The sequence below is a fragment of the Acyrthosiphon pisum genome, chromosome X (assembly GCF_005508785.2).
Source record: "Acyrthosiphon pisum isolate AL4f chromosome X, pea_aphid_22Mar2018_4r6ur, whole genome shotgun sequence".
Lineage (NCBI taxonomy): Eukaryota > Metazoa > Arthropoda > Insecta > Hemiptera > Aphididae > Acyrthosiphon > Acyrthosiphon pisum.
In genome coordinates, this window is record NC_042493.1 from 6988415 (window position 1) to 7001321 (window position 12907).

Consider the following 12907-nt stretch of genomic DNA (forward strand, 5'->3'; position numbering starts at 1 on the left):
CACCATAAGCATGTGCTTAAAGGTGGTAGATATTTTTTTGTTTAAAAAAAAAATAGTATAATTATGAATAATATAAACAATTTTTAATTTTAATAAAAACATTTATTTTTTTATTTTGAAGTTTACTAAATTATTGTTTTATAATATACAATAAAATATATCATCCTGAAATTCTTTTTATGCACTGCACAAAGTAACAATTTTAATTCCACAATTACTTCTCACTGCACAAAATGTGTCTCACTGCACACTAAAAAAAACCCTGCAGGGCTAATATTTTATAGATTTAAGATAAATAACGTTAAATGGTGAAGAACTTAGTGAAGATGACAAAAATATCCTTTTTTATACTATTAAAACCCTTATACACCTCTTTTATTAATTAATATGACTGTGCCCCGAATTGAACACCAAAATCAAGAATATAAAATAATTTCGACCAGACCGGACCTAACCCAGATCCTGGTCTGGGTTGACCCGGAACCCGGCTGATAGTGCACACCTTATTGTGGCCTTGCATTCCGTAAATTACGCCACTATATTGAACCGGTTGACTTTCTTACTCAATAATGCATTGAATTTAGTGTATGATTGACAGTTTAAAATATGAGGAGGAACGTTATTTATAAGACGTTCAAGGCATACTTTACCAAAGTATCTACTGAATTTTAAAGTTTTGACTGTAGGAATAGTTATTTTATCATTTTGGTGACTTGTCCGCGTGGTCTGTTTGAATTCTATTATGTTTAGTTTATATTATGTAAAATATAACGCATTTCTATAAAATAATTTTTTTTACGTTGAAGACATTCATATCTTTAAATAGTTTTTCTGAAGAGTAGGTTTTTGGGTTATTTAGAATTATTTTTATAATGACTTTTTACGCTGTTAATAATTTGTTATGCGCCACTATTCCAAGTCCATACCAGGTGATAATGCCATATATTGTAATAATGATTGATGTTTGGGTCATTGCAAAATAAACCATTATGAATTATTATATTGGTAAATAACATGATATTTATTGTCAAAATAATATTTCGGAATTCTGATGTTTCGTACAGTTATGTAGGTACGGTACACGACATCTGCAGTATTATATTTATGAAAAATTAGTAACCAATCACGTGATAATTGAATTAGTATTAATATAAATGAAAAATAAAAATAACGATATAATATGATGTACGCCAAAAAATTCTTTAATACATTTTTAATTTTAACAAAAAATGTAAAAGATCGTGTCACAGGGAGCCGCGTAAATATAGTGGTTGTGTAATGTGCAAAATTCATCCAATTTTCAAAACATAAGTGATTCTTTCGATTTTGATAATATAGGTGAAAATATTACACAGATATCTACAAAGAATGTGAGCAGAAAAAATAATTTTCTGGAACAAATAAAGCAAGTCACATGTTCAACGGTCCAGGTAATTGCGGATAACAATCAACGACTGCGTGTAAAAAACATTCTAATTAAAATCATTGATTTTTTAATTTCCATTGAACAATGATGGTACAAAAAAATTATTAAAAATTAGCATATAATTAGAATATATTTTATTCTAAATCTCTATAGATCGAGTGAGTATTATATTGTTTAAATTGTTGTATATTTCCCTAAATTTCTACATCATTTGTGTCATCGATTGGGTTTTATAACGTTTTGAAACATATTAGCGAGCGTACCTATATAAAAGAACATGAATTATTTATTTCGCTTCAAAAGAAAAATCTTTACAATTTAAAAAGTACCTACATTTTTAACTCTTTTGATAAATATAACTGTTAAACTCTCTTTCATAGAACCTGTTAATTTTGAATCAAATAATATGAACAGTAAAAAAATAACACGTCAACATTTGTAAATAATAAATAAAATAAAATGGTAGCAATTATTTTCGATTTAGATTCAGTTATTAATATTCCATATATGATTTATTCACTGTTTATGTACCAAGTATAACTGAAGTGAGCTCGATAAATTTATCAGGTTAACTCCAACATTTTAAATTGAAATAGTCTGTCACTGTTGACTTGCACCCTAAATTTTGTTTTTGTTTTCCACCTTATGTACTTTTTAACACTGAAAACTATAAAAACTAAAACATTTCATATTTCAAATGTCAATAAGTAACTCAAAACAAGTGAATATATTTTGTATCATGTATAGAAAATGACAAAATAAACATTGTATGAAAATTTCAAGTACCTATCTGCTATAATTATTTTTTGAGGAACAGAAAAAATCAAAAAAGCCGTTGTACGAGAATTTGTTAATTTACGGGTGAATATATAATGTCTAACATTAAACGTTCATAAAAATGTAATTTGCCTTTCCAGTAAACTTTTTTTTTGTTAATTTAAGGAAACCAAGGGGAATCTTGTACTAAATTTTCAAAGTTAAAAAAAGAAAAATTTTTATGAATTTCTAACTAGAAACAATATAATATATATCAATGATATATTTTGATGAATTTTGTCAACATTTTAACTTCAGACGCTCATTAACAATTATTGTGAATTTGCACTAAAATTTTTTTTTTATTTACATCAACAAAAACTTATCAAAATAATTAAGAAAAAACTAATAACATTTTATTTATATACCTACGGTTATTTTTTTAGAGTTACTCTAAAAATCAAAATCGATTTTTTTCGAAAACTGATATAAGGACACACATGTTATTGAATATGCAACCATAATATTACAGAAAAAATAAAATTCAATATATAGGAAATTTAAGCTACGTATAATATATTTATGACTATATACCTAGTTTATAATATATTAGACTATAATATAAAGTGACATAGGTAGGTAGTTTAACAACATTTAACAGTAAATAACAAAGCTTATTAAAAGTAGGTATACCTACTATCGCTATGTAATTTTGCCCGAATTGCCTGGTACAAGTTTTATTTAAGATTCTTAATACAAAAGTACTAGTATTAATCTTATTTATAACAGAACTAATTCAACTATAGTACCTATACAACTAACTTTTTTTTATGTAACTTAAAATATACATTCTTAAGTACGACAAAATTTAATATCTAAAAATGTAATATTGAGATTGATAAAGAAAAATAATGCATATCACTCAAAATAAAATTTTAGCTACAATCCTGGAGCCAATGTGTGTAATCATTAGTCATGCATAGGGGTATTATAAGTGATGTTATTGAAGAGTACTTAGATCTTAAATATCGAAACATGACAAGTGTCATATTGGGTTACCTACCAACAAAAGGTCCTAGGTAAAAAAATCCTAGCAAAAAAAAGTCTGAATAAAAAAGTCTGAGGCATACAAATGTCGAGGTATAAAAAGTAAACGCTAAAAAAGTCAGAAACATGGAAAGTCTCTTAGAAAAATTTGGTTATGGGACACTTTGTACGGTCACCTAGAAAAAATTAAAACAGCGGACAGTTTGTACTATTTTGTCATTTTCGGAAGTAACAACAATCAATATGGCGAATAGTTTGTACTATTTAGTATTTCTGTACTATTAAAAAATCCACTGTCAATTTATTACAGGTCATAATATATATAAATGTATTAACTAAAAGTATGGCAAATTATTTCAAGTAATTTTGTATTTGTAATTATTTATTCTTAAAATAGTACCTATATTCATATAAACATATGAATACATATATGATTTTTGGATTAAGTTTTGTAGCTTGGTTTTGTTTCATGTTGTACTTTAGTGTATGGGTTGTGTGCAGGGGCGTATTTACGGGGGTGGTTATGGGGACGAATCCGTCCCATGGCTCTTTAAATACATGTCTATTATTATATTATAATTATTATTACATCGTAATCTGTAAGCTAAAATTCTTGTCATCCGCCCCCTACAAAAAATACTAAATACGCCACTGGTTGTGTGTGGATTGTACTGTGTCACTAAACTCATATCTCATGCTGATTGCGATCACAATTCGCAATCTAAAGTTTTGAGCTATTTAATTTTATCTTATCTTGTAAAATATATTTCTTGGTTTATTTATATCGTACCATGTGTCCGCGATCGATTTTTATAAATTTATTTTCACCGTACAAAATGTCCGTGGTATGCAACTCAAACAATAGATAGTACAAAGTGTCTGTTTACCGAAAAAGTCCGGTACATATAATTAGATAGAAGGGAAAATACAATGTGAATATGTGATGCACAATCAAACTTCCAATTAGTATTAATATAAATATTGTATCAAAATGATTTACTTGACGAAATTAATAAATAATCTTGTAAGCAATATTACATAATATATAACAATATTTTTTTGAACTTTGAACACTGCTCGACTTTTGGCTGCATGTAGTAGGTAGGTACTATTGCTTTATCTTAATTATCTGGTTTGTCGAATTTCACTCGTATACATCCGATATATTAAATATAGATAGTTATCTATAGGTGGTAGGTAGGTATATGTCCACCGATTAGATACAGTTGACTAAAAATGTATCATTTTTGTTAGTGTAGTTCGACATTTTGTTAGTTGATTAGATGCTCTCAAAGAAAAAATTTCAGAAATCATATTATGAAGCAATGAAAAAAATCATAATATATCTAGATAAACATTATAATTATTGAATTTTTTTATTTTAAATATTGTTGTATATATAATATTATATACAGGACTTTTTGATAGTACCAGGGCTGGTTTTAGTGATGGGTGGGGGGGGGGGGGTGTAACACCACTTACAACACCTATTTCATTTTAGTCGGCAAATTTGTCATTTTGATATAGCGGTCGGCAAATCAGCAATTATGATTATTTAAAAATTCAAATATAATTTAATTACTAATTATGACGTAATATAATAGTAAATAATATTTAAGAACTACAAATAGGTAACAAAAAATATTTATATAATGTAAATATATATATAATATTGCATTACAATCATATGATTTTGCCAGTAGCATGTCATGTAAGTAAATGGTACTATAGCATAGAATAACATAATATGTTATATTGTTGGTCACAAAATTCCATTCATTCCATGCCAAGCACATCGATTGAATGCATTTGTTGAACAAGTGAATCTATCAAAAACCCACCCGATAGACTGGGCAAAGGCTGAATCAATTAAAGCTGTTTGGATATCATATGAACAAACTATTGATACATACCTATTACATTAGGTCTCTCTAAAAAAATTCTCAGTTTTGACTTTGTAATTTGTTTATCATTTATAAATATGTCATGTATAAAACAAAAATCTTCACAGAAAACCTAGAAGCTACAGAATTAAATATAATTGATGCTTTAATGTTACTAACACATACTATTGACAGTTTAACCAGAATGAGTGATAATAATATGGCAGTAGATAATTTAATAGAAAGTGCAATAATTTTTGCTAAACAATTAAATATTAACCCAGAAGAAGATTTTAATCGACACCATCCAAAAAGATTGAAGCCCAAAAAGATATAGGTACTCGAATGCGGAAGCGCGTCAAAATCAGGAAAAAAAATGATCAGGACAAATATTGATTAGGATTGTTTAACGACATGAACGATATATTATAGGAACCAAAAAAACATGAAACAGTATTTCATAGGAAAATGTATATGCAGAAAAATCAATTTCGGGATAAATAATTTTCAGGAACCATCAAAATCGGGAATTTTATTTTTAGAAAAAATAATTTCACGAACTATTAAATTCAGGAATGCATCTAAATCATGAAACATCAAAATCAGGAAAAAATTGATTAGGATTGTTTAACAACATGAACGATTTATTATAGGAACCATAAAAACATGAAACAGTATTTCTTAGGAAAATTCATACGCAGGAAGATCAATTTTGGGATAAATAATTTTCAGGAACCATCAAAATCGGGAATTTTATTTTTAGAAAAAATAATTTCAGGAACAATTAAATTCGGGAATGCATCCAAATCAGGAAACATCAAAATCAGGGATAAAATTAATTAGAATTGTTTAATTACATGCAGTGTATATTAGACGAACGAAAAAAATCTGAAACAGTATTTCATAGGAAACTTCTTATGCAGGAAATTCAATTTTGGGTAAAATATTTTTCAGGAACCGTAAAAATCGGGATTTTATTTTTAGAAAAAATAGTGCCGAGAACTATCAAATTCAGAAATACATAAAAATCAAAAGAAAAAAATGATATGGGCTAAAAATGAATTAGGATTGTTTAATTATGTAGATACCTGCAATTTTCACAGATTGTTAAAATTATTTTATACACTATAAATACGAAGAAAATATTTTGTTTGGATGAAAAAACTGAAAAATTTAATAAAAGGTTCTTCATAATTTATTCTATTTATAATTTAAAAATTTAAGAAATGCATAGCCACGAATTTTTTTATCAGCATTTAACGTTCAAATTTTGACAAAATAAATTATATCAAAATCCCGAAAATGTGCAAATTGTGTTGTACTTAAAAATTCAAAAAAAAATGTATAGCTAAGGACTGAAAATTTAAACCAAGATTTTTTTTAAAAATCGTTGGTAGTTTGTCCAAAATATCTAAAAATTATACACACAGTTTTTTGATTATGAACTGAGCGATGAATGTAGCCTGTAGGTATTGGTCTTATATTGTGTTTTGTTTTTTTTCCGCCTTCACCGTTTGGGATAGTAGAACTATTTCGATTTTCTTCAAAAGTATCTTGTTCTATAGGAAAGTGAAACTAGTTGGTACATTGGGGAGGTCAAAATTTAGCACAGGGAAAAGCAAAATACAAATTAAGAGGGCTGCAACCCACGTATTTTTCATACGTTTTAGACCAATAAGCGGTGGTAAATCACACATACCTACTTCGGAATGTCCGATTTAAATTTTTTATACATATTTGAATTCATTGATAAAATATCTAGGTTTCTTAGGAAGTCGATTTTCAATTTTCAATTTAAAATTACCTTAAAATAACCATTTTTTTTTTTAGAAATCCCATGAAATAATTGCATTACATTAGTATTTATTTTTGGCACATCTGATTTTAAATAAAAAAAGTGATTCCTAAGAAACATAGTCTAGAAGTTTATAAATTCAACCATTTTTTCGAAATTACAATCGAACTTCGGGAAGTATGATTAATTTACTACCGATTTTAGTAGTTTTATAGTCATGCAAACAAGAATATATTTCATTTTTTGCTATGTATTGACATGTGCGTGCGCGTGTGAGAATTGCTTCCGGCGCGGTTGCCCGACTCGACGTGCTTCCGAGTCTCGGAAACGATAACGGATTACGCACACTAATGTTCATTTACTACTCACACATAAATACAGTATTAATTTATGTCACATGAATTGCCTGAATAGTACTCCTTAAAATATGCTATGGTGCAGCCCCTTTAAGGAAAAACGAAAAAATCCGTTTTCGGTTTCGACTAAATCGATTTTGGTGTTTGGTGTAACTCTAAAACAAATAACCGTAAATACATCAAATGTTCACTGAATGTTTATATTAGCATTTTCTATACACGATAAAATTTTCAAAACATTTTGACTTATTTTGAGCTGTTTACAACAATTTCAGTTTTCAATTTTTTTTACTTTTTTTTTTCTATGGATGTCAATAAAATGTTATTTATTGGGTAAAAAAGTTTGAAAATTTAATAAAGGGCTCCTGATGTATTGTTACACTAAGCAGTTGAACAATATTAAAAATTCATAAGCACAATTTTTTTTATAAGCATTTAAAGTTCAAATTTTGACAACATTTATCAAAATCTCAATAATTGTCATTCATTGTAATTTAAAAATTATAAAGATTTTCATAAATAGTTCATATTATTGTAACCAAAAAATCTATAAAAAATATAAATAGTTATTTATTACAAACATTTTAAATTCAAATTTGGACGAAATTAGACAATTACATATTAAAACCAATAGTAACGATTTTAGTTAGGTACCTATATATTGTTGTCATTTAAAAATATTATTCGTGTATATATGACATTTTTAGAGTATATTGTTATATTTTATACACAGTAGGCACACGCAGTGACATTCTCAAATGCAATTTTTTTTGCAAAAATGAATTTAACCTTTTTTGTAGATACTAATTCCTAATACTAAAATCAATTACTTTAATCACAATAATATACATAAATAATTGATTTTGTTTGTATTATTTTTTTATATTTTTAAGTGAACAAATATAGGGGTGTGGGGGCATTGCCCTCACGGGTTACTTTTCATGTCATTTCAGGTGGGGGCTACAACCCCCCCATCATTTCAGCCCTAATTGCGCCACCGAACACCACATGCATTAAATAGGTATTTAGGTATTAATAATTGAGTTGTTTTGTTTTAAGACAAGCTTAAGGACTATATTCAAAATATATTTAAATATTAAATGTAGGTACCTACCTACCTACCTTACTTTTATAGATTTAACTTATATAATATGCGAAAATAAGACACTGTAAAGTTATAATTCATTATCAGATGTGTTTATGGCGTTTTCAACTATTTTAACCATCAGTTTAATAATTAGTGGGTAATTACTAAGCAGTAAGCATTATCTATAGTACAGTTCTCTGACTTGTAGTGTACCTGCCGTTATGTAGTGTTCTCGTTCAATAAACATTATTTTAATAAAAGATCTAAGTTGTGTTTAACTTAGTTGTATTTATTTTACAGACATATTCATTAATCATAATACATTTCAACACCAACTAACAAAAGTGTATATTATATTATAAACAATTATATTATATACAATTATATTATAAAAAAAATAGTTTTAAAGGAGTTTAACTCACTCACATGGTGTACGACTTAACGACTGTTTAGTACACTTGTAAGTATATATAGTGTACTATATATTGCGTTAGTTATGAAATTAATAGTGTAACATGTGAACCCTGCTTTCAACAGTTACAGCTATACTATACTTAAAAAATTACCTATATTTACATTTTTGTTCTATACAAAAAAAAAAAAAAAAATGGAAAATAATGGTACAAAATAAAATTTGAATGTTTATTTAATATAAAAATCAAATTATAGTAGTAGTTATTAGAAAAATTAAAAACAGTGAACATTATGACCAAATACGTAGAGTTGAACTGAAATTCGCTTTGCACAATGGACAACGCTTTGGGTGCAACAATTCGGCACAATTACCACATAATGCTTTATGGCCACATGGGATCAAGGCATGTGTTCTTTCTAAATCTTTGCACACTACACATATATTGCTGTTTGGTGGCAAAGGAAGATTTATAGGTACTTGCACAAAAGGAATATTTTGTAACTCTACTTCTCGTCTCCGATTATCTATTTCCATCATGTTGACCATATCCGGATCTAATTCTTCCTCAAGTATAAAATCATCTTCATTCCCTAATAAAAATAACCATATTAATATATTATCAAACAAAATGTATCATATTATATATAATTTTTTTTATAACAAAAAATAGCAAAACTAACTAAATCAGCGATTCTCAAATTTTTTTTTGCATACCATTCATGTGCATTATGTATCGACCATGTACCACTAATTATTAAAAACAGAACTGTTCAAAATGTTCAATACATTTTTAACAATAACAATTTAGGTACATTTAATAGTATATTAAGTACCTATCTAAACAAAACATAAATTAACATTAGATCCGTCACAAGTATTAACTTATTGCTGCCGCACACTCCCACATACCACCATGTAGCTTTCTGCGTACCATAGTTTGAGAATCGCTGAAATTAATCGTATGAAAATGTCTTATAATTAGCCTGTGCAGGTGAATTACTTATCACAGCTTGCACATGTCTGGTAATAAATAAATCTCCACTACCATCAGAATCCACAGCTACTTGATTATTGTCTTCAGTGCCTGATACACTATCATCTCCATCATATTGTGTGGGATGAGCTAATAAGTTAAATTTAAATTTTTAATTAATATGTACTTTAGTATATTAATTTGCAAGGCTGGGCAAGTTAACGATTTTTTTTAACTCGTTAAGTTAAGTTAAAAGTTACTCGTATTTTTTTCGTTAACTCGTTAAGTTAAAGTTAACTTTGAAAAAAAAGTAGCTTAACTTAGTGTAAAGTTAAAATTTGCTAATGTGCAAAAATACATAACATAACATAACAATACAAACACATAACATGGTTTTTTAGATAGTTTTTTGTTACGTTCAAGAAAATTACTGAGGAAATTTAAAATGATACATCAAAGTAAAAACACATTCTAAAATTTGCATTATTCTTCGGACAAAAATTAACTTAATTTAGATATTTTTGAAATAAAATTAACTTGAAGTTAACACGTTAATCTTGAAAAAAAGTAACTTATTAAGTTAAAAGTTAATTTGAAAAAAAAGTAACGAGTTAATTAACTTAATTAAAATTAACTCAACGTTTTAACTTTTAACTCGTTAATGCCCAGCCTTGTTAATTTGATTCAGATATATTTAAAATTTAACTATTAGTTACCAAAATTTACAACGGGGTGAGGAATATCTTCAGCGACCGATACTCTATCATCTCCATCCGATTGTGTGAGATCATCTAATAAGTTTGATTTTAATTTTTAATTAATGTGTACTTAAGAATATTAATTTGATTCAGATATATTTAAAATTTAAACATTAGTTACCAAAATTTACAACGGGGTGAGGAATATCTTCAGCGACCGATACACTATCATCTCCATCCGATTGTGTGAGATCATCTAATGAGTTTAATTGTAATTAAAATGTATGAATACATGTTTTCTTAAATAATGTAAAAATAAATTATTACCTACCATTATCAACTATAAGGTTAGGTTCGACAAGAGTGTACCAGTTTAATTCTTCTCGAATATAAGTCTCTGCGGTATAGGAACATTGAATTAAAAAATCAGACACATTAATTGTTCCTAGATTTAATTGTGCAGTTGCAATTTTTATGCGTTCTGAATTGGCAATGTATTTTATTTTAACTGGTCTGGATACTTTTTGACCTTGACTTAATTGTGCAATGGTAATGTGGTTTTTTAAACTTAGTTCATTCAAATGTTCTGAAAAGAAACAGAGTAGTTTTAATTAATAATAACATCTAAAACACTAGAGCATAGTGCACACTTTTAGTAGTGACTATTTTAAATCGCTACAGTCACATTATTCTGACTAAAAACCATTTTAGATTCTAAGCGGAGAAGGACATACTTAAAAATGTCCATAGGTTTGGATGGGAAGTCTGAAATTTTTCTTTTAAACGTCCATGGAAATTTTCAACATTGTTATTTGTTCTCCTAGCGATTCCATGAACAGAAAATGTTTCTGGGCCTACTATCCGTAACCAAAAGCTAAGACATAGTTCAATTTAAAGTGTCTAAAAATGATCACAATTCATGATTAAATTTGTATGGCCATCTACCTGTTAAAGTAATTGAAGAATGGAGTTAGTTGTAAATTATTATTCCTTGCATGTTGCCGTATACATTGATAGCCTTCTTCAATTAGATTTGCTGGAAGAAGTGCCAATGCGGCAAACATTTTTACACACATTTGTGCCTCATGAGAGTTTTTTTAAATAGGTTGTTAGGCCTTTTCGTCGAATGTTTCTCATTAAACTCTAAATACAAATATATGATTAAATACATATCTATTCAGTAATGGGACAAAGTTATATAAAGCCACTCTTTAAATTAACAAATTAACTATCAACTATTAAAATTCACAATGATAACCAACAAAAATTCCAAAAATGTGAAAAGGACAAAATAAGCAATTGCATGAAAATCCGCGCTCTTTATTAATAAGTATGGTAGATTATAATATTATAATCTACCGAGCTTATAAGTAATAATAAGAAATAAACTGGGTTAATTAACTAATTATTTTATTACCTGTACATAGTGAAACCAACAAGAATATAAGTTTGCATTAGGATAAACAGATAAAAAAGCATTTTTTAATGCTTTCTCGTAATCTGTCATAATTATGATGGGAGCCAATTGTGGGAACAGCGATTTACATTTTTCAAGTACTAGTCTATAGGCTTCTTGAGTTTTTGATTATATTAATGCATACATAATAGGGATGGACTGAAATATAAAATAACAATTGGATTATTCAGTTAGAAATATATTAACATGTTAACTTCTAATAGTGGTATATGATCAAAGATGATATTCTGTCATATATTATTTTGAATAAACTTACATGGTTTTGAATAATAATGTGCATGATGAAGATTTGTCGACTTTTTGGTTTAGATGGTACTACTTTAAATGTAGCATCTGTATGCAATTCATTTCCACCAAGTCGAATTACACCATTAACCAGTTCTTCACAACCAAATATTATGGAACATTTTCCAAGTCCATCAACAATTCTTTCTTGGTAAAAAGGCCGTTCACAACATTTGTACCGGTCAGGGTTAATGTCTAAAAAATCTGCTAAGGCGATTAGAGTCTGTGGCAATGGAGGTGTAGCCTTTTTCCTTGCAAGCCGCATGGATATTTCGGCCACCAGCCACCCATATTGAAGAGCTCCAATACGATTTCTAATTTAAAAGACAAAATTAAAGTTATCAGTTTGAGAACATTAGGATTTTTTTGTTTTTTTTTCATTTAATTATTAAAAATGATTGGTAAATGCTATAAAAAAAAAAAATAAAAACGTTATGACACAGATAAAGTTGTTCCCTATGCGTTGTGGAATTTTGGTAATTTTATTATTCTACTATAAATATAGAGGGAGTGGTTCTATCCTATCCCGCACAAAATAGTTTTTTTGCTATTTTGTACATTTGTAAGACGGAGACAACGCATGTGGGTATAGCGTCCTTTTAATAATTATTCATACAATCAGAATAACGTTTATTATTAGTTTTAAATTTTTACTTAAACGGTGTTCAGCCCCAGGCTTACAAATTTAGAGAAAAACCAGTGAATGAAA

At 27.9% G+C, this 12907-nt stretch overlaps 1 protein-coding gene across 4 annotated transcripts; it reads right to left on the reverse strand.

Annotated features, from left to right (window-relative positions):
• Window positions 1-8618: 8618 nt before the first annotated feature.
• LOC107883608 lies at window positions 8619-12545 on the reverse strand. Of its 4 annotated transcripts, none has more exons than XM_029485891.1 (9): window positions 12170-12545; window positions 11854-12051; window positions 11382-11579; window positions 11171-11310; window positions 10768-11022; window positions 10618-10692; window positions 10455-10529; window positions 9766-9888; window positions 8619-9355 (listed from the first exon to the last, which is right to left on the reverse strand). In XM_029485891.1, exons 3-9 carry the CDS (start codon window positions 11510-11512, stop codon window positions 9054-9056), a joined length of 1101 nt encoding a protein of 366 aa, XP_029341751.1. In that variant the 5' UTR covers window positions 11513-11579; window positions 11854-12051; window positions 12170-12545; the 3' UTR covers window positions 8619-9053. The 4 variants fall into 4 exon arrangements, with proteins under 4 accessions (XP_029341751.1, XP_029341752.1, XP_029341753.1 ...); XM_029485892.1 differs by having other exon boundaries at window positions 9811-9888; window positions 12170-12542; XM_029485893.1 differs by lacking the exon at window positions 10455-10529 and having other exon boundaries at window positions 12170-12543.
• Window positions 12546-12907: the final 362 nt, after the last annotated feature.